The sequence below is a fragment of the Neofelis nebulosa genome, chromosome 13 (genome assembly GCF_028018385.1).
Source record: "Neofelis nebulosa isolate mNeoNeb1 chromosome 13, mNeoNeb1.pri, whole genome shotgun sequence".
Lineage (NCBI taxonomy): Eukaryota > Metazoa > Chordata > Mammalia > Carnivora > Felidae > Neofelis > Neofelis nebulosa.
The window spans coordinates 42,070,428-42,093,244 of NC_080794.1; the positions used below are offsets into that span (position 1 = coordinate 42,070,428).

The following is a 22,817-nucleotide window of genomic DNA, read 5'->3' on the forward strand; positions in this document are numbered from 1 at the left end:
GAAAGAGAATCTAGTTTCTTATTTATTTCTGGTCTATCTGGATCTCTCTATCAAGCCCCAGGGAAGAGGAATTGTAGCTTTGGGGGCTGGAAGGATGGCTTACCTAGCTGCCTCCACAAGGTTTGCTTGCTGGAGATGTCCCTGATCCCCCAGTACAGCAACTCCCTCTGGGCCAGGATGCTATGGAAACCTGCTTTAGCACTGAAATTTCTGGAAAAACCACCAGATAAACCCACTGGTTTGCAAAGTGGGCACAGGTCAGAGGAACAGTGGTGTTTTATAACTTAGCCTCCAGGAAACTGCTTAGTCCTTACTCCCAAGGATTCAGACAGTCTTTGCTTCAATCATGTTAATTATATCAGGAATACTTGAAATAGTCAGCTGAGGGTTTGCTGTGGTTGTTTTGTAAGTTCACTGAAGTTCACCTAAAATGAAGCTTCATTTGGGGAACTCCCACCATGTCAAGTCCATCAACCACCCATAGCGTTGACACCCTTGCTATGAATCTGGGGGTTAGCCTGGCGGCTCCCTCCGGCCCCCGGGGTGCACCACCTTGCTCCAGAAATAAAACAATGATTTTCACCACAGTAATCTTCCCTACTGCTCAGCCCCTCCTGGGTGTCTCTGCCACTAACCACTTTAAATAAATGGGCCTCTTCTGTTTATAGGTACCACTTCTACCTCCAGAAGAGGAACAGACTTCCAGGAACACGGTGACTTCTTCCGCAGCAGTTCTGCCAAAGCAAAGGACGGAGGCTGTATCTCACTCAAGGTCTCCCAACCAGAGGCTGCTCAGTCAGAAAGAAGGCTTTTCTTAAAGTCAGTTTTGGTGCTAGTGTGGTTACCAAGTCGGAACATGATCCCCTCAGGGGTTTCCGACTGTTTAAAGCTAACTCAAGGAGGATCCAAGACTGAAATGGTATAAAAGAAGCCTGCACTTCCCCTGGGAGGGCCCAGCCTTCAGGATGTGACCCCTGCTCCCACCGCATTGTTCCTCCCACCTGACTCCACACTCACAGGCCAGAAGCCTCCCTTTCCGCACACAGACATCCACCTGGAAAGAAGTCCAGAAAGAAAAGAACCTTAGGTGAGTGTGAGGCAGAGGCCTTATCACAAAGGAAGAGTTTTAGATTTTTATCTTAAACGACAGGTGCCTGAGAGGCTCCATTGGTTAAGTGTCTGCCTCTTGAGCATGGCTCGGGTCACCATCTCATAGTTTGTGATTTCGGCTCCCACATCGGGCTCTGAGCCAATGGCACGGAGCCTGCTTGGGATTCTCTCTCTCCCTTTCTCTGCCCCTCCCCAGCTTGTGTGTTCTCTCTCTCTCTCTCTCTCTCTCTCTCAAAATAAGTAAATAAACTAATAAATAAATAAATAAACAAAACACAAAGCCAGGGAAGGGCCACATGGGGACACCACGCTGCTGGACTATCTCTTGCTTCTCTTCACTTACTCCAGCCGATGCGAAAAAGACTATGCTTCTTTCTCCTTTTGAAGCTCTCAGTGCCTAGCACGTTGCCAGGTGCACTAAAGGTCTGAGGTCAACCCTCACTGCCTTTATGGATGAAAGGACAGTAGAGGGAATGAGAAAACATAGAAACATTTGGGGCTGCAAGGGAATAAACTATTGCTACCCTCTTGTTTTGTTCATGGAGACGCCAAGACCTTAAAAGGGAATTGACTTGCCCAAGGTCACCAGGAAGGTTACGGCAGAGCCAGGATAAGAACTCAGTTAGTTTTCCACTGACCACAGTTCCTCAGATGAAAGAAAGTGATTGCAACCTCTCCTCTTATTTCTCAAATTGATCTCCAACACTATCGATGGTCCCCAAAGCCCAGAAACACACACCACATGAACCTAGGGGAGCAAACTGTTTGCCTTTTTTTCTAACGATCCAAGCTTTCCTCCTGGACAGGTCTAAGGTCACCAAGTTGCCCACCTCATGGCTCAGAGGGAGACAATAACCTCATGGCAGCTTCCCGAGGAGCCCACATGGTGCCTGTGGGATGTGACAGCCCCTGAAAACAGCCCCTTTCCTTTGCAGGAAGTTCTTTTCCACCCCAGGGCACAATCCCAGAGAGAAGGCTCTGTGAGTGCCCAGCGGATATAATTAGCTCCAGATAGATCTAGCATGACACACAAGGAGAATGGTCTGGATCCCTCCCAGTGGGATTCCAAACCCCACGCCTTCCTGTGCAAGTCAGGGCCCAGAGACCGACAAGCCTAGCAGGTTCATATGGCAGCCGGGAAGCCAGCAGACTTGCCTCTGAAACGCCACCCTATTGTGATTCAGCCTCTGTCTCAAGCTATTTTTAATGTAAGTGAAGCCTGAATTTGAGGGAAGGTAGTGTGGGAACAGGGTCTTTTCTTCTTCTCCCTCTTTCAATGAGTTGCTCTCTGTTTCCCATAGGACAGCCACTTCACCAAGAGCCAAAAGGAAGGAAGGAAGGAAGGAAGGAAGGAAGGAAGGAAGGAAGGAAGGAAGGAAGGAAGGAAGGAAGGAAGGAAAGAAGAAGGGAGGGAGGGAGGGAGGAAAGAAGGAAAGAAGAAGGAAAGAAGAAGGAAAGAAAAAAGCTAAAAAGAGAAATGAGGAAAGGTCAAAATTCAGCCTCTTTGCTAAGGCAGGCTGGGAATAGTTCTAGGAAGCTGAGGCTTTCTGAACCCTTCAGAGGAATCCACTAGACCCCGGATTCTCCACAGGTGCAAGAAACCAGTATTACCAGTCCATTCACTTCTGGATTCACCCATGTGCAACGAACAACGAAGGCTCAGAGGTCTGCTTGCCCAGGGAGGAGGCACATATAGTTGACAGGGAAACTCTGGTGCCCGAGGGGAAGACCTGTGTCCCGTCAGGCTTGGGAACTGGGAACCAAGCTTCCCTTCAGACAGGCCCCCAGCCTCCCAGCTTAGTCGTGATCTTCCACATCAGCACCAGGCCAATTTTATGAACTAAAATTAACTGGATGAGCAAAGAGATGGGCCTGGGTGCACTTAATGGAGTTTTCAAGTGGCCTGATTCCTTAAGAAAGAAGGACAAGCAAATGTCCTGCCCTAGTTCCCTCACTACTCAAGTTCTAGAGGACATATTTTGCAATAAAATTTTAGGGCAAATGGTGGGTTTCTGTTGTTGTCATTCCCCTGACGTAGTTGTTTTTCTGAGGAAAGCCTCATTCTGGACCCACACCCTAAAAATGGGGCTTCTAGCGCACCAAATTGGGATGTGTGGGGCCTGTAGGCACGAGTCAGTCTGCGTCCTCCTAAACATAGCCTAGTAAACTAAACTTGGAAGCATCAGCTTGCGTGTGGTCCCGAGTGTGACTTTCCAAGCACGTGCCCCCAGCAACGACAACGGCTGGCGACTTTGTCATCAGCATCATCTCTATTTTGGGGCCTCCCTGCTGAACGAACTTCCGCACAGCTGACAGGGAGGCTCCAAGGAGAGTCTCAGTCCACTGGGGTATTTTTCTGGCAAATAGGGTCTGCTAAACCATTGGCATCCTCCAAAGGCCCTGGGAGAAGAGCCAAGAGAGAAAACTCTCCCAGCACAAGATGGTGGGCTCCAAATACAGACATTCCATTTCCGACAAAGCCTCCAGGGGGTGCCAGCTTTTACCGGTTGGGAAAGGAGAAGCTAGTTTAACATTAGTCATAGAAACACATTTGCTCAGGCCCCTTGGGTCCAGCACAGGATGTGTGATCGGGACCAGAAGTGTGGGGCTCCCAGGCTTGTCCAAGGACTGATGGAGAGGTCATGGGCTCTGATTTATGACCAAACTACTTCAAAAATCTTGCCACCCAGAGCATTGTAGCAAAATGCAGACATAACATTTGCACTTTCAACACTTTGGATGATTTCACTTTGCAAGCTTTGCTAGAAGAACCAACATGTGTCCAGAGCCTTAAATAACGTCTGACACCTAGCAGATCCTCCAGGAATGTTTGAAGGAATGAATGAATAGCTCAAAGGAGATGCCTTGCACGTACAGCAGAATCTGTGTCCTCTCCTGGTGACAGCACACTTCCCTGCACCCTTTCAACAGATTCGTGGTCGCTGCCCGACAAAATGAATGTGGAAGACACCTCCCCACATACTGGGGCTGATGTGTTCTCTGAAACCAGCTCTGTGTCTGGCAGCCTTGCCTCACATCCAGGAAGGACCAGACATGGGGACCGCAGTGAGTGTACTTGACCCTCTTTTTACAAGACCCATGTGTCATCCTGCCAAGACATTTCCTATGGCACATACACCTATAATGTATGGCTCCCAGGGTGGGCCCAGCCTGCCCTCCAGACCCCAGCCAGCTCCGGGAGGCCACATGAAGTGAGAATTTTCTGGCCGACTTGACATTAGTGAGTCAGGCTGCCATGAGCTGGCTTCAGAAATGACAGGGCCTGAATTTGTGCGCATGGAGCAAACATCATCAGCTGGCTGGACCCAAACCAGGGCCTGCCTGGGATTCTCAGACCCCTTTCAAACGACCATGCCCAGAGCTGGTTCGGCATCCTGAGAGGACATCTGACTCTGATGAGAGCCAAAGGCTGCTCCACGTCTGTTGCAGGAAAGGATTTATCCTCCACTCTCCAACCCCGTGTGTCTCCACACCAGCCCATTTCCTCCATGGTGTGTCACTGGGCTCACACAACAATGACCAAAACAATAATAGCTAATGCTTAGTAAGCACCCACCACATAATAGCCACTCTTCTAAACATCAAATATGCACTGATGCATCAAATTCTTACAACATTAATAAGCAGGGACTATTATGACACCCACTGGACAGATAAGGAAACTGAGGCACCAAAATGGAAGCAACCAGCCCCAGGGTAAAAGCCCTAGGGAGTGGCAGATCTGGGACTCAGTAGAATGGCCGCAGAGGCTGGGCTCCTACCACGCACAACAGCCCTCAGCATCCTTTCCTGAGGATGCATGTCCCAGGAAGGGAGGAAAGCAGGAGGTGGAAATGCTGGGGATGCTGAGTGCTCTACATGTCCTCCTTGTTGGTTCCAATCAAATGAGAAAAAGACATAAAGAGCCAGATGGAGATCAAAAGAGAGTAGGAACCCCAGGTCGGATAATGCTGGCTTAGCAAAGGGGCGGGGCTCCTGTCTCCCAGCCCAGACACAGAGGCTGAAACAGAGCAGAAGCAAGGGTGACTAGCAAGGGAAAGTCCTGCAGTCCCCTGCCTTGTTCACCAGACACCCACTTTGTGCTGCATTCAATCCCATGTGCTTGGGAACACCAATAGAGGTCGTGGACAGGACAGACGGATGAAGGGATACAGATGAGGGAATGGACAGATAATGCAGGAGGACTACATGGGTACCCACTCCCCCCAAGAAACTCCAGAGGAGAGAGGCAGTTGGGCAGAAGTGCTTCCCACCAGAGCCCAGAGGCCCCTGGGAGTCAGAGATAAACAGCCAGGACGAAGCAGGCTGCTCCTGGGCCAGAAGGCTCTTCCTCTTCCCAGAGCCGTCTGAGGATTCACTTCTGAAACTCTCCTTCATTTTCACAGGGGAGGCCAGAGGAGCCAACACACCAGCTAGTAAAATTAACAGCTGCTCCTTACAGAATGCGCTGGAGAGGCCGGCTCACGGATCACGTGGCCCGCAGACCAGCAGTGCATACGAGCAGCCAGTGTAGTGTGGCCGAGGCACCTGGCCTGCAGGCCAGAACTGGGGGTGTCCTCCATGGTAGGAACCGGACTCCGGGCTGCTGGGCAGGGCCTGGGGTGGGCTCGACTGCCGGGGATGCAGGTAGGTGGAGTTACAGGGAGTGACCCTGCCACAGAATTGCCAGACACGCCCCACTGACCTTGGGAAGGGGAAATCCATAAACTGAGCCAGCTGGGAACCTGCTGTAGAGCTTTGAGGCCCACCTGGCTCTGGCCTCCCTCTCCCCATCTCTACCACATCATTTGGTTTAGACTGTGAAATAAATGTCTCCCTGAGGGGCTAGATGGTACCCCTTATCCGTTGTGCTCTGAGGAACCATAGGGCAAGTCTCGCTGACTACTTGGAGACAGTCCTGGAGCAGAGGGGAACTTAATGATCTAGTTCAGGGACTGGCAAGCTTTTTCTGTACAGGGCCAGACAGTAACTATTTTAGGCTGGCGGGTATTTTGGACTCTGTGGATACTACTCAATTCCGCCGTTGCAGCACGTTGCAAAAGCAGCCACAGACAATATGTAAATGAGTGAGCATGGCTGTGTCCCAATAAAGCTTTGTTTATGAACACTGAAATTTGAATTTCATATAATTCCACATGTCACAAAATATTCTTCTCTTGATTTTTTAAAACACCATTAAAAATGTAAAAACCATCCTTAGCTTGTGAGCCATACAAAACAGGCAGTGAGCTAGATTTGGCCCATGGGTTATAGTTTGCCAATCCCTGGGCTATTTAAGTGTTTCCCAAAGTGCGTTCTTTATGATGCCTTACAGGTGTTTCATGAGGAAAGGTTTCCCTGGTGAAACAGGAAAGGGAAACGCTGGGCAAAGCAAAGTCTGCCTTCTTACTGCAGGACTTCTTTGAGCTTCACACGTTGCTATGCATTGACAATCTCACGAAGGGGAGAGCAATGAAGCCTGTCCAAGTTCCAGGGAACCATTTTTATCCTAGAGCATCTCCTAGATCCAGTTTTCTGTAGAACCTAATTAAAGCAGTGAGGATGAAGTCCGACCAACTGTCACAAACGGCACCAAATGTGATCCTGCCTCTCTTCGAACATCTCTGGTGACAGGCAGCTCACCACCTATCATGAGTGCCTGTTGGATTCAGTGACTTCTGTGACTCACGTTTTTTGACCCAATGGTGCGGCGTCACCAGCAACAAATCTAGTGCAAGCCAGTGCATCTTTCAACAGGTGAAGACAACATTTCATGTTTAATGATATAAAGAAAGCACACCTTCCTTGACTTATTGATTCATATCCAAAATATAAACTCTTTGCACAGGATAAAATGAAGAGCCATTATTAAGTCCCGAAGAGGGACTGCCATGCATTTCCTTTAAAAGAAGCCTCACTTGGGCGCCTGGGTGGCGCAGTCGGTTAAGCGTCCGACTTCAGCCAGGTCACGATCTCGCGGTCCGTGAGTTCGAGCCCCGCGTCGGGCTCTGGGCTGATGGCTCAGAGCCTGGAGCCTGCTTCCGATTCTGTGTCTCCCTCTCTGTCTGCCCCTCCCCCGTTCATGCTCTGTCTCTCTCTGTCCCAAAAATAAATTTAAAAAAAGAAATTATTTAAAAAAAAAAAAAAGAAGCCTCACTTAGGGGAGTTTAAAAAAAAAAAAACCTCAAACAAAATCCCAATTTACCTCCAAGTGTACAGACAGTGGGGTCTACCTATTTACTATGAGAACATTCTTACTAAGAATGCAGGCCCATGACACCTCAGGTCTTTCCACCACATAGGACATTTGTAGGTGATAGAAAAATTTTATGCAGATTTGCTTAAAATGCAATAAAAAGGGGGAGGGGGCATGAATGAGAGGAAGACAGAGATGGAAATGTGAGCTGTGCGTGAATTTGCCACCAGGCAGCCCTGCAACGGAAAAGGAGAGGATGCTGATGAGATGTGTCAGCAGCACTGTGAGTCACCTAAAGGGAGAAATGAAGGCAATAAATGTCACATATTCGATTAAGCGTATGCCCATGCGCACCCCCATTTTGTTCAACTAGTCCAATTTCATGTGCAAATGGCACCGCAGAGAACGTGTCTATTTAACTCTATTAAACCAATAGGATTATTTCTATTTGAAAGATGTAGTTGATACATATTTTCTTTTGGGCTCTAGGAGATAAAGATGGACGGCCCAGCCTACGTATATAATGTTAATGTAAGATGCACACACATGCGATGTTTGGGGGAAGATAAAGGAAAAGACTGGTGTTTTTCTTTCTCTTTCTTCAATAAATCATCCCAAAGACGGTAAAGCAAGTATAGCCTATCTTCTCAGTTCATGGATTCAATTTACATGTTTCCCGGAGGAATATTTAAATGTAGTGGCATGGGAAATAGAGGGAAAATAGCCAAACAGAGTGAATTCTAAGAGTTCTATCTTTGCTCAAGGAGCTGATGATTGTATGGGCAAAAGTAGTCTTTAAAGAGAAGCACAGGGGCGCCTGGGTGGCGCAGTCGGTTAAGCGTCCGACTTCAGCCAGGTCACGATCTCGCGGTCCGTGAGTTCGAGCCCCGCGTCAGGCTCTGGGCTGATGGCTCAGAGCCTGGAGCCTGTTTCCGATTCTGTGTCTCCCTCTCTCTCTGCCCCTCCCCCGTTCATGCTCTATCTCTCTCTGTCCCAAAAAATAAAAAAATTAAAAACGTTGAAAAAATAAAGAGAAGCACAAAGCAGTGACCGTGTAAAGGGACTGAGGTCCGGTGCAGGCAACGTAGATACTACGGCTCACACCTAGAGGTGAGGCCATGCTTGGCCATGATGCATAGTTTTTTCTTAGGGAGATAGCCTCTCTGAGATCAATGTAGAAATTAATATGAATATTCGGAAACAAGATGTTTAACAGAGGTGGGGTGAGTGTATGTGTGTGTCCACATTTAGCCATGGGTGTATCTGTGTGTCTGTTACTTTTCTCATTACAAATGGGTTCTCTGGGACTGTCACTCCTGTGCTGTATTACCTTAGAAAAGTCCTTCCTAAGGAAGTTCTTCCAATTTCTGCCTTTCAATTTCTTTATTTATTAAATAAGGAATTGAATAGACCATGATCGGAAACCTGTGACTATGAAAAAGGATCTGGCCCACCGCCTGTTTTTGTAAAGTTTCATCGGAACACAGTCACACTCATGTATTGTCCATAGCTGCTTTCAAATTACAATGGCAGAGTTGAGTAGTTGTGACAGAGTCCCTGTGGTCTGCAAAGCCTAAAATCTTTACTATCTGGCCCTTGACTGAACACCTTACCAACCCTGAAGTAGACTGTCTCTAATATTGATTTTTGCTAATGCTTTTATAAAGTACAACCAAACAATACAAAAGCCTACTCTGTTTCTTGCCCTCTTTACTTAAATGTACTGCCTTATTCTTAGAAAGATTTCATTTAGCTCACAAAACTGTAATGGAGTACATAGCCACATACATGTAAAGTCTGAATAGGAGAGAATAAGGAAATCAGGACAAAGGGGAAATGAGCAAAGAGACACAGACGTGAAGTCCAGGGGATGTGAACACATGGAATGTAAATCCTGAGATGCTGTGTGTTTTCAGTGGGCCACGAACGTGGCTCACAGCAGCCACTACAAGGAGAGGGCCATGATCCCTTTCCCAACTTCGTGTTCACTGAAGGTCCGCAGGAAGACCACAGCAATCCCCAGCACAGAGAACCACTTATCCCCGGAGTCTGTGCATACAAGGGAAAACATGACATGGAGTGAACAAAGTCCCAGCAACGCCCAAACGGCTAGGAGTTACCCCCATGGCATTTACTGCCCCTGAAATGCCCCTCAGTGTGGGCCAACCCCAAGTCCCAAAGTGGACTTTGTCACCAATTCTTCCAATATACTCCCCAGTTCTGAAATAAGCATGCATCCTTTTTACAGCCAGAAAATAATAAATATTTTTAATTTTTAAAAAAGATAAAGGAGAGGCACTTGGGTGGCTCAGTCGGTTAAGCGTCCAACTTTGGCTCAGGTCATGATCTCACAGTTGGTGAGTTTGAGCCCCACGTTGGGCTCTGTGCTGACAGCTCAGAGCCTGGAGCCTGCTTTGGATTCTGTGTCTCCCTCTCCCTCTGCCCCTCCCTTGCTTGCTCTCTGTCTCTGTCTCTGTCTCTCTCTCAAAAATAAACATTTAAAAAAAATTGAAAGATAAAGGAAGCAGTAACCCTTGCCAGCCTGGTGTCCACTTTGATGCAGAACCCCTCAGCCATGTGCTCCAAGACTCTGTCCAGTCTTGCTATTTTTATGAAGCTAAGCCTGACTACCACAGCAGGAGAACCAGGCAGGCTATTCCCAGCCCCAATGCTTAAGCTCCAGGTGTGAACCATAAAAAGCATTGGGGAGTGGTGACTATCACTTATTCTTATTCACACTGAGCTCAACAACTTTATATCTAGTCTATCGATACAAATAGTTCACCCCCTAGATCTCTGTTACTCATCCCCTATGCCCAGGGCCTGGAATAGTGTCTGGGGCAGGTCAGAAATAAGCACTCACTGAATGAATGGTGTGCTCGTCTGAGAGATCTCAGACAGCAGGTGAGTCAATAGATGTGCTGGGGTCCTCTGGAGAATCTTCCCCAACCTGGGCCTTACCCACAAATGCCTAGCTTTGAGACTCTCACCTGTGACAATGAGACAGGTAAGAAAGGGGCCCAGGTGTGGCAGCCAAGCTCCTGTGCCAGGTGTCAAAAAAAATTAAACATTAAATAGGGAAACTCTGAACAGCTGGGTGTCTGGTCTTGCTTTAATCCCATTGTTGCAAGGATAAACATTTGGACAGCTCAAGACAAACACAGCTTTGGGTTCGGAACAGACAGAGATGCTTTCTCGTGCACACTGAAACTTCTATGTGAAATCTGCTCCCTACTCAGAGCAGACACCCGCCTTCTCCTCAAGGAGAGGCCTGTTCCGAAGGCACCAAGACGCCTGCTCTCTTTGTGCAGCGGGACCAGGCCTGCTATGATGGAGCCAGAACAGCCCGGGCAGGATTTTCTCCAAGGAGAGACCTTCAGAGGGCAGCTGGCATCAGGGGCAAATAGGCGTGGGCAGACTGTGCTTGTCCATGCAAATGTTAAGAGAATCAGGCCAAACAGCCTCAGGATCTAACTGGCTCAGACAGTAATGTCAAAATGTCACAGCCAAAGCGACAGCTGACAGTGGCTTAGAAAAAGAAGAGGCATTATCTTTGCCTGGGAAGTAATGACACAGAAAGAGCACTAGACGGGGAGTCCAGAGGCCTGCAGGTACGAGCCTGGCTGTGTCACTCAAGCCTGCATGCTCTTCGGCGAGTTACTGCCCTTCCTATGCTTTAGGTTCCTCTACTGCAAACTGGAGACAAATTCATCGATAAGACCCGCTTGCTTGCTTCCTTGTAATGAACCCCGACAACACAACAGCAAAATGGGAGAGACCGAACAAATACAACATGGCCCTTGCCCTTCAACCTGATCGTAATGCATAGCGCCTCACACAGTGCCTGGCTCACGGGAGGCTCTTGATAACGTTACCATGAGCGGTAGCATCAACATGGCTACTGGTGCCCTTGGCCTCTTAGTTCTGCTTCCCTAGCACCACGCACATCCACCCACCTGCCTGCACCGCGTGGTGCTCATTCAGGCCTGGCTGCGGCGGGTCCCCTGTGGTCATCTGCTCACGGCCTGTCCCAGCGGGGTAGCTCACTGTCCTGACGGATCCTAGCACGTCGCGCTCCCGCCTCACCAATCTGCTCCCTACTTTGTCTCCTTGTGTTTCTCTCGGCACAACCACCAGTCGTGATGCCCCTCCCTCAAAATCTCCTTTTCCTACAAAATTCAGTCCACATTCTTTGGCTGGGCATTTGAAGATCTGACAAGCTGCCACCAGCCCATCTTCCGGGTCTTCTATCCCCTCAGGTGCCTCCTTATTCGCCGCCTGGGCCTCGCTCCCTCCACGCTCCGCGCCCTTTCTCTGCTGCCACTGTTCCCTCACTCTGGGATGACCCCCTCTACTGTGTAGACATTCATGATGCTAGCTCACAGTTCAATGCTCATCTCAAATGTTCTCTGTTTTATTATGTATTATTTAGGTATTCTTCTCTGCTTCTGGCCCACTAAGTGGTCCCTTTCTTATTTTCAAGCTCAGGGATGCTCCATCTCGGATATCTTCTCTGTCATCAAGCATGTGCTCAGTTCATCTTGAAATGGAAGTTTTAGCTCAAAGTCTCCACCCGGTGAAGTGCCACGAGGCTTTCTTGATGGCCCCTGTGTCCCCACACTCAGCGCCCCCTACGCACACCCACACGATGCTCGTACTCAGCATTTCTCCTCCACACATTCCTTCAATAACTGCCATCCACGGTGCAATGGAAGTAGATCATTCCTTGTTTTCCACAGGGCCGCAAAAAACGCCTAGCCAAGTCATTCTGGTAACTCCCGGCTGATGCCGATGGAGAAAATTAGAGCTGTCGACAGTGGCCATGCAGAAGCGACAGGCGTCACATTTGTGCAACCAAATTGTCTGCTGTTCCTCACCCACCATCACCACCGCAGGTATAGCATGCACTGCCTGCATTTCTTTCCCCATGAATGCCCAGACCCAGAACTCACCCTCCGTCAGCTTCCCACACAGAATCCACTCATACACAAGCACGAAACAGCAATGGAGCCTTTGCTGAAGAAGACTGTGCAGGGAGGTGAGGAGGCTGGTAATGGAGCAGAGCCTGCGACAAGCGACCTACAATCTCACATTAGATGCTCCGTGCCACCCGGTCTCTCCTGGGTCCCACCGACCCGGGAGGTCCTCCTCCATGCAGCATCTGGCCTCGTCAGTTTCCCTCTCCTCCTCTCCAGAACCACAGCTTTAAACCTCTCCCATTTCTATGGTGCCAGCAATCAACATCAGCCACAGCTTCTGGACTTTCCAGAAAGCTCTGCTCCCAAAAGCTCCCTCAGTTAACAGAACCCTGTCCTCCTTGACGGCTGTTTGGCCACCACCTTTGTGATGCGAGCATGACATTCAGTGTCATAGTCCCTCCCTCAAACGGTGTGTGACATAGTCATCCCAAACATGATGTAGAGTTGTCCCCAAGAAGGATTCTGACGAATCCAGAAGTTTCTGGTGAAACTTCTACCATCTCCCCACATCTATCGTCACCTCCTCACCGAGCTCTCACCATGAAACACCTTGGGTGTGGCACCTATTTTCCAATGGCCCTGCCTTATCTTTGGTTCACCTATCTGTCAGGACATTCCCATTCATTCTTTGAGTCAAATTAGTCTTGACCAAACCCCAGCTTCAGGCCCAGGAAGGGCAGCCCGTACAAAACAGCTTCCAGAATCGTAATAAGAAATCACTTGGAATGCAGCATCCTTCTCAGGGAAACTTCTGACCCAGAGCAGACCCGACAGAGGCAATGGGCACGTGCCGAGAACTCTATGGATCCTGGCATTTATCATTTATGGGTTCTCTGTGGAATTCTGAGCACAAATTTCTTTGACTCCCTTCTCCTCTCCAGGATTATCAAGGTGTGTATGTGTGTGTGTATGTATGTGTGTGTGCACACGGTGTATGTGTGCACACTGTGTGAGTGTGCATGCACACACCTACTCTGCTGGCAGAGGAAATGCCCTACATCCTCCCCAACATACCCCCTTCACCCCAGGTGCTGGCCCACTCTACAGATCCTCCCTCATACCTCTGGCTTACGTGCACAGAGAACCAGCCTCTACTCCATGGCCCGCTGTTCACCCCCATTCCCCAATAATGGGTAGCTTAGAGAAGACTTGGGAAACATGGTAGGATCATGGACCAGACAGCAGGCCTCCCTGAGGAGGAAGGTGTTGGGGACTCACCAGGACTCTGCCAGTCAGTGTCTGGGCAGATATCATCACCCCCGCCCAGTCCTTCACAGAGGTCATCCAGCCGACCTCGGCTGCCACTGCCTCCTCTTTTTCGTCCACTGGCTTGAGAGTGCCATCCGCCTGGCTCGAGCCATTGTTAATCTTCTGGGCCTCCTGGCAACAGAGAGAACAGGATTGAGAACAGGAACCAACTGGATTTAGTAAACACAACCTACCCAAAAGAATCAAAGTTGGAAATGTCCTGGCTGACGTGGATGCCGGCTTGAAGGTATAAGGGGCGAGGAGGTGGGATAGACTATGGCTTTGGTTTTCTTTTTAATCTTTTTTAAAATAATCTTTTCTTTATTTCCTTTTAAAATATCTTTGTGAAAGAAAGAAGAATGAAATTATTCTCTTTCCCCTTTAAAGAAAACAACCACTAAGTTCAGTAGGGAGAGCATCCTGTCTAGGGTCATGGAGTGACTACAAGGAGGCGAGGTTGGCATGCCGCCCACCATTCATACCGTCCTCACAGGAGCACCCTGTCTTTCTGAAGGAAATCTCCATTTGCTCATCTCGATCCATATAGTTCAAAAGGAACCGAAGGCCCACGCTTGTCCCAGGAATGGAGACTCCATTCCATCCCTCAGGAAACAGAGATTGAGCCAGTGATGGTCACATGACCCATACCAACCCAATACAATTCAAGCCTGGGACTTTTGCTGGAAAGAACAGGAAAGGCAACCCTTCCCTGAGAATGAAGCCACCACAGAGGAACCTAGGAGAAGTGATAGAATACTGGTGTCATCATTTGAACACCTGAATCCAGCTGTGTCTGAAATCCACATAAGACCTTTTTCAATAACTTTTTAAAATGTTTTATTTATTTCCGGGGCGCCTGGGTGGCTCAGTCGGCTGAGCGGCCGACTTCGGCTCAGGGCATGATCTCGCTGTCCGTGAGAGTTCGAGCCCTGCGTCGGGCTCTGTGCTGACCGCTCAGAGCCTGGAGCCTGTTTCAGATTCTGTGTCTCCCTCTCTCTGACCCTCCCCCGTTCATGCTCTGTCTCCCTCGGTCTCAAAAAATAAAATAAATGTTAAAAAAACATTTAAAAAAAATGTTTTATTTATTTCCGAGAGAGCACAAGTGGGAGAAGGGCAGAGAGAGAGGGGGACAGAGGACCCAAAGCAGGCTCCTCACTGACAGCAGTGAGCCTGATGTGGAGCTCGAACTCACAAACCGCGAGATCATGACCTAAGCCAAAGTCGGACGCTCAACTGACTGAGCCACCCAGGTGCCCGCAGACCTTTTTAATTACAAAAGAGAATAAATCTCCCTTCGTGGCTAAAAACATGCTTGAGGAAACAAGGCTGACCTCTTCAGATAACCGAGCCCCACATGGGGCCCTAAACTGCACACTTTTGTACACAATGTGCCTTTGCCTAAAACACTCTTCTCCCACAGAAGGTCACGGCTTAGTCCCTCACTTTCCTCAAGTCTTTGCTCAAATACCACCTTTCAGTGAAATCTTCTCTGGCAACCCTTTGAAAATTCCAACCCTATGGGGCACCTGGTGGCTCAGTCTGTTAAGCATCTAACTTCAGCTCAGGTCATGATCTCACAGCTGGTGGGTTTGAGCCCCGCATCAGGCTCTGTGCTGATAGCTCAGAGCCTAGAGCCTGCTTCAGATTCCTCTCTCTCTCTCTGCCCCTCCGCCACTAGCACTCTGTCTCTCTCTCTCTCTCTCTCTCTCTATCTCTATCTCTCCCCCTCTCCCTCTCTCCTTCAAAAGTAAATAAACATTAAAAAAAAATTTTAATTCCCACCTTCCTTCCAACAGCACCACCTTTTGGTTTTATTTTTTTACTTACAGTCTGCCTCCCCTACCAAATGCTGTACCTTGAGTGCCTAAAAGTGTGCCTTGCATATAGGTGGCTCTATAAACATGAATGAATAAATACAAAGGGTTATAAGAGCCAGCCCTTCAATGTGCTTAGGACTACCAAACAAAATACAGGACACCTAGAGAAATTTGAATTTCAGATAGACAACGTATTTTTTACATGGCACATGGTTATACTAAACACATTGGTTATATAAATTTTAAATTTAAATTTAAATGGCCCCCCCTGCTCAAATACCCACTGATATCATTTCTGCAGGTACAGATGTATAAAAATATACCAGCAAATTATATTCACCGTTTAAAACCTTTGAATTAATTTTCAAGAGGCGCCTGGGTGGCTCAGTTGGTTAAGCGTCTGACTCTTGATTTTGGCTCACGTTATGATCGATCTCACAGAACGTGAGTTTGAGCCTGAATCGGGCTCCATGCATTTGGGATTCTTTCTCCCTCTCTCTTCCTCTCTCTGCCCATCCCCACTGCCCACTCTCTAAATAAATAAATAAATAAATAAATAAATAAATAAATAAACTTTTATAAAATTTAAAAATGGAATTAATCTTGAAGGCAAACAGACCCTGGGGACATTGTGAGTTGGAGCACAGGAGAGAAACCAAGGCAGAGGTGAAAACCTTTGTCTGCAGTGAGTGGGGATGGGGCGAGTGAGGAAAGGAGAGCTGAGAGGCATGGGATGACTCATCCTCTTGGGGACTTGCAGGCAGGCAGGAAGCTGCTCCTGACACAGGGTTCTCCCCTTCCGGCCTCCCGTGGCTCAGGGAAGCGGGAAGCCAGAAGAAGCATCAGCACCACTGGGTGCTCATGTTGCATTTCCAAGTATATTCGGCCCCCGGGAGCTAGAATCGTCTAAGAGGAGGCTGTGGTAAGGGAGTCACAGGGTAGGCATATTTGGGGCCACCTACTGACATCTGTGGAGTCTGCTGCCTGAGCCAATCTCAGTGGCCTGTTAGGACCCTATGTCTTGACTATGTGGAAATTCTGCACAAGTGGGTGTTCTGGAAATGACAATGGTCCCGACCCAGGGGCCCTCACTAAAAGCCTTAGCAACTGAAGGTGTAGTTTCAGCTCTCCTGCGCATGGGACCCCCCCGCCCCCCGTAAGATGGGGACAAGAGGGCCTGCCCCATAGATGCACACAACGCACTTTCAGTTCATTAGTCCTCCCGCCTCTCCTTGAGCCACGACACTCTAAAGCAGTGCTTCTCAAGTTCAAGTGGGCATCAGAACCACCTGGAGGCCTTGTTAAAACAGAGTGCTGGGCCCCACGCCAGAACCTGCATTTCTAAAAAGTTCCCAGAGAACACTGATGCTGCCAGTCTGGCACCTCACTCTGGGAACCCCACTTGGAGAACCACTGTTCCTAATCGTGCCGGCATGGCTTAATCATCCCTGCCCTGATCTAAAATGGGACATGGATCTTTCCCAGCCTCCCCCTTCACCCAGGACAGAACCACCTGCTTCTTTCAGAACTGGAGAATGTGGGTGGACAAGGGAGAGGTCGGGACAGGGCAAAGCCCTCCAATCAGAGGCTCCTGCGTCTCCCTCTGAGCAGTGCCCCCCGGCAATGTGTCAAAGCTGGTCCATGGCCACAGGCTGCTCCTCAGCCCTGGAGCCTCAGGGCCCACAGCCACCCCGCAGGCCTTCGGACCTTGGTGGAGAGAACCTGCGGGAAAAGGGCCGGCAGGCAGGGAGTCTTCCCCAGTCACAGTGGTTTCAACGCATCAATAATTGAGAGCGCAAGACGTATATTGCACATGATGCCCTTTGCCAGCCCTCTTAACTATTGTTTTACAAGGCATTCATTATTTTAATTACTTTATGATAGGCAAGGACAAACAGAGACTAAAGAAAGATAATGACCTTGTTATTATTTGCTTACACTAGATGCTGTGGGCTTAATTACCACGTGTGGGAGGCAGGACTAGGGCAGTGGCAGGACAGCGAGGACGCTGCAGCTCTGCAAAGGCACTGCCAGCCGGCCAGGTTAGCCATGCTTGGCCTGGGGGAAAGGCCCCCGCCACCTCTGACCTTACTTTGGCCAAAGCATCCCTTGCTGGGAGCAGGTACAGCCCCATGCTCTGGAGAAAAGAGGGTAGAGGCCCAGGGAGGAGGCTGTATCCTTGTGGAGACACACAGCAAGGAAGAAACGGGAAGGGACAGTGCCCAGTATCATAGTCACTGGCCACCATTTATCAAGCCAGAACTGGGTGCCAGCAACTAAAACTTTAGTGCTTTCCATATACGATTTGCTTAGGGCTTATAATAAATCCAACAGGCAGGTGAAATATCCCCATTTTACAGACAGGGTAACTGAGAGCAGGTATTTCTTAGCGGAAGACACAGAGCTTGAGAGGACTTGATCAACTCTGCCACTTACAAGCTGGCTACCATGGGCATGGTAACTGATGAACCTTGCCGCCTCCATATACAATGGGGACAGGCACACTGGCCCCATCCAGGTGGTGCCAAAGCTTACGTGAGACAGACAATACACAGCACGTGGTATGGTGCCAGGCAGTAACAGTTGCCTAGACAGCACCCACGGATGGGACTGGCCTCCAAGGATATTCAGCTAAAACGGCACCACTTCATTGATTGGTGGCCCTGAGAGGGATGCTAATAATCTACTAGGCGGGGACACTGACCCAGAGAGGAACCTTAACAAATAATTACAGAACGGAGGATAAATGCGTGTAGGTTCTAACAGCTATGACTATTCAATGAGGCAATGGGCCCCTGGGAAGGAAGGGAGCATGACTCCTGGAGGGGTTCCATCAGGAGTTGTGTGGCGTCCCCCCAGGGCAGCAGGGGCAGGGATTCCTACATTGAGTGAGCCCTGGACCAAGTGACCTCTTAGATTCTTAGATCCCTTCTGATTCTGAACAGCCTTCAGATCAGCCTTCCATTGGAGATGAGGAGACTGAGGGCCAGAGGGAGGCTGCCGCTTGGGTCCCAGGACATCATTCTGTCTCCAATGTCCCCAGGACATTGCTGGCGTGGGCGGGGGGGGGGGGGGGGGGCGCAGCCCTTTGTTCTGAACGGCAAAGTGGGCATCCATCAAACCTTCCACTTCCCACTGCAGAGAAGGACCCAGCTACCCTTCAGGGAAGACACCTGAGCAGGGTCGGGCAGGCTTCCCTGAGCATCAGGAGCAATCTGACCCTGATTCCCACTCATCCTGTGTGTGTGCACCCCTGGGTGTGTGTGTGTGTGTGTGTGTGTGTGTGTGTGTGTGTGTGTGTGTGAGAGAGAGAGAGAGAGAGAGAGAGAGAGAGAGAGAGAGAGAGAGAGAGAAGAGAGAGAGAAGAGAGAGAGAGAGAAAGAGAGAGACCCCACAAGTTACAGGCTCCAGCTACCCTTGCCTCAGACAGGACACCATAGATTTTCTGAAGAGACTGTGAGTGGGTAGGGCCTGCGGGCATGTCCTGAAAGCTACAGATCCAGCAACAGCCAACCCCTTGAGAAAGGAGTTCAGTCTTGCTTTGGAGGCCACTCTTCCCTCCAGCCCTGCCTTCTGTCTCCACCACAGTCTTACGTAAAACAAGCCACGCTACCTCCTGCAGACAGCACAGGACAACATCTAATCTCAGTGCCCAGCCCGGAGGACGAAGAGGGCTGGCGGGCAAGAGTGCAGGTACAGGGGTCTGGGGGTACACTGGAGAGCACAGTGGCCGGCAGTGCCCTCCTCCCGCCTGCTCACACAGGCAGCCTCTCACGGGTCTCACACCTCCTGTGTCACCTGTGGCCAAGGGCCTGACTGGACCGCAGGCCCCTGGTGCTCACTATACAGAGCACATATCTGCTGGATATTTAGGCATTGCTTCTGAATCATACGATCAAAGACGGAAACCTGAGAAGGGACCTCGGCAATCCCTTCGGATGCCAACCCCGTTCACTATACAGATGGGAACACAGGGGTGGGGGGTGGCTGGAGAGGAAGCCACATGCCCAGTCCCACCCAGCCCAGCCAAAAGTGAAGCCCCAGCGGCTCTGTGGCTCTCATGCTTGTTGCCTCCTGGACAAGATGATTCTTCCTCCCAAGTGTAGCCTAAAGGAACCAGCCACTCCCTACCACACCCCTCTGATGCACCAGCCTGCAGCTTGGCGTTCGGGTGTTCCTAGCACTGGCAGAAACGACTGGTCCAGGCTTTGAGTCAGAGGCCATGGTAGGAAGCAACCTTTCTTGTCCTCAAAGGGCCTGGCTTTCCCCAGCAATGGGGGCAGCCCTGGCCCCTCACTGGAGAGCAAGCTTGTTCTAATCCCAGGACCCCACAGCCCCCAGTCCTCAAGTCTAGGTCCCCTCTGTGTCTCTCCTCCTTCCTGAATTGGACCCAGTATACTGCAAACTTTGGGTTTGTGGTGTGGTAGGAAGAGCTCCGAGGATCAAAATACTCAAATCCAAGTCCGGTTTTTCTGGATGGCCTTGGACAAGTCAGTCCTTTCTAAGAGCCTCTTCTGTAAACAGCAATGAGTGCTGCCTTGCAATCTGATAAGGTGGAGCATAGCACTTTCTGAAAGCACCAAGTGGGATGGGCGATGGTGGCATCACTGTTCTCTGCTCCTGGGCAGGAAGCAATGCTGCTCTGGAGAAAGGGGTTCCAGACCCCAAAGCCAGGCCTCACAGAGCCCATGGCTCAGCTGTCAGATCCCCACCCAGATGCATCTTGCAGGGCAGGGCCCCCATTATCTCCCTGAGCCCCAACAGGATGTTGCAATTGCCAGGTCCTGCCAGGTGGCCCACTGTGCTGGCCACACCCTTCTGTGAGACACATCACACCTGCTCCCACCTGGCCGGGCTCACTCACCCCGGGTACACTCGTACCCACACCTGTCAGGCGGAGCCAGGTCAGGCCACCCTGGGCACCGCACCTGCTGCGTGACTACAGAAGGGATGGGGGTCAGCTGCTGGGAGGAATCCAGAGTTCCCTTCCGGCTCCTGCTGGGACTGCCCCCAGTAGGCCCACGTCTGTCTCGAGTTTGATTTCATCTGGGTTCTTTGGACACAGGCTCCTCATCCCAGATCTGGGAAGTTGCTTAAACGGTGATCATCTGATAGGAAAACTACTCTTAAAAGTGTAAGTCAGATTATGTTGCGGCTGTGCCGACACCCTCCTGTGGCTCCTCGTCCCACTTGGGAGGATAAGTCACAGCCTAACACAGTCCAACGCACCCAATCTGTCCGCGCCTCCCACCACCCTCCTAGTCTCCCACTCACTCACTCACTCCAGCCCAGTCAGCCTCCTTGTGCTTCCAGAATGTTCCAGGCTGCTCCCCCCGGCCTAGATAGCCCCTTGGCTGCTTAGGTCATTGTCACCTTATTACTGAGAGGTAATTACTGAAAATGACACCCTTCCCACCCTGACCACCCCCACCCTTGCTCTATTCCTCCTCAGAGCGTTTATACACTATCTGCTAGCCTGCCGACTTCAATCGTCCCTTATGGTCTATAAGCTCCACAAGGGAAACACTTCACATTTCTTTTGTCCACTGCCCTGTCCTCAACGGTGGAGCATTGTGAGCTCTGAGTAAGCACCTGCTCCACGTGGGTGAGAGACGGGAGCCAAGGGTTCAGGAAGGAAGGGAAGAGGGAGGGAAGAAGGACAGCTGCAGCAAACGGGAAGTCGGCTCCAGGCCCGCATAGCATCTGGAACGGGTGGTATTACTAACGAGGGGTAACGACACTAACACGGGCCACTGCCGCTGAGCACCACTGCAGTAACTCTATGGCGCAGGCAGGAATGCACTGGCAGTAGAGGAGGGGATGAGTGGCTGGCCCAGGAAGACACAGTCAGAATTGTAACCCAGCTGTCTGACACCACAAAGAGGCGAGTACCTGTCCTGACGTCCTTCCAGGGACAGCGTGAGGAGTGAAGGGGATGATGTGTGCAGAAGGGTTATGGACTACTGCAAAGTGCCCATGAAGGGTTTATTACTATTCTGAGCACTCGATTCACCCCACTTCCGGGTACCACGGGTACCGCAGAGACCCTTCTTCAAGGTCCCCATGCCTTGAGAGGGTGATGAAATCAAGGACAGAGAAACATGGTTCCTTTCTTGGCCAAGAACCAGCTTGGAGACATAAATCACCCTTCACAGAGCAATGCATCCAACTGGAAATGAACATGGCCAGCTGACAGGCCGTGAAGCCTTCCTCCTAAGCACTAAGGTGTCCTATGCAAATGTGGCTGAAGGTGGAGATAAAGCTTCCCAGGTGCTTCTGCATCCTTGGAGGGCCTCAGCAGGCAAATCCTCAAGGAGTCCTGCAGGGCCTGAGGCACCTCTGGGGTGTGACAGGGAATCGGGGGACACTGCAGGGACGGGAGCCAGCCCCATCCCTCGAAGTCCCATAGCTGCACTCCCTGCCCAGAGTCTTGAGCCACAGGCTATTTCCTGGATGTTCAGCTTCCACAGGGCTGTGGGGGAAGAAAGGATGCAGAAACCTCTGTCTGTCCTCTCTCTGGGTCTCACTCTGAGTCCCACTCTTCTTCACGTTTCCCTGGTCATCATCAGAAACCCATTTCCCGGAGCTTATACTGAAGGATTCTGCTCCTGAACTATCCCTTTCATCCGACCTGGAACCCCAACCCTCACCCCCTCTCCAGTGGCAGCTCCCCACCTCTCCTGCACCCTCTTGTCCTCAAAACTGACCCAGCAGCCCTGCATGCAGCTGCCCTCAGCTGAGCACAAGAGTCTTTCTCTCACTAGAGGAATGGTGGCAGGCAAAGAGCTCTGGGCTGCAAGTTAGGAAGCTGGCATTCTAGCCCCAGCTTTTCCAGGAATAGGCTGTGTGGCCTTGGCCAGTCATCCAACCTCTCTGAGCAGAGCCCTCAAATGAGAAATGAGAGGGAGCAATGGGTTAAGCCCATAGTTTTCTGTTCGTTGGGGCCCAGCATTGCATAACCTGTGAGACGCCTTAGAAGGTTAGCAAAGGAGGGTAGAGTAGGCAAGGCTACGGCCCCCGTGAAAATCCAAGCATCTCTGCATTGAGCCATGCTAGACTGGGTCTGAATGAAGTGGTTTTCTGTGGGGGAAAAAAAAAAAGTTTGAAATCCACTGAGTCAAAATCCATAGGCCCATTTTTGCTTTTAAAAAATGCTTTATTTGTGGCGATGATTATGACATTCCGGGGCACAGTTTGGCCTAAGGCCCAGAAATGCTTGAACTTTAGTATCTGTAAACCCACGGGGCTAGCGGTACCTCCATGCAGGCTACTGGCTCCTCTGCCTCAGGCCTAAACATTGGGGAACGGTCCTCCAGACACCCCTGCTTGTTCCAAACAGGCCCACAGGAAATCCCTCCAGCAGCCTCCTTTACATCCTGGGTGTGTGGCCCAGCAAGGGATTCTCTCAGGTACTGATAATCCTATGTATTAGGGATTAGGCCGATTACCTAAAGCAGCTCAGGCAAA

General features: G+C 50.2%; 1 protein-coding gene across 29 annotated transcripts in view; it reads right to left on the bottom strand.

The window, feature by feature from the left end:
• Positions 1-22,817, bottom strand: part of KCNMA1 (potassium calcium-activated channel subfamily M alpha 1) — a 739,425-nt gene that overhangs the window by 502,430 nt on the left and 214,178 nt on the right. For 26 of the 29 annotated variants that reach the window (XR_009252323.1, XM_058696774.1, XM_058696775.1 and 23 more), the window contains exon 2: positions 13,504-13,665. The exons of the other annotated variants lie outside the window; for them this stretch is intronic. Coding sequence is in view for 25 of the 26 variants with exons in the window: in XM_058696774.1 (XP_058552757.1) it covers positions 13,504-13,665 (162 nt within the window). In the remaining variant the exon portion in view is untranslated. The remainder of the gene's footprint in view (positions 1-13,503; positions 13,666-22,817) is intronic. 29 annotated transcript variants of the gene reach the window in all.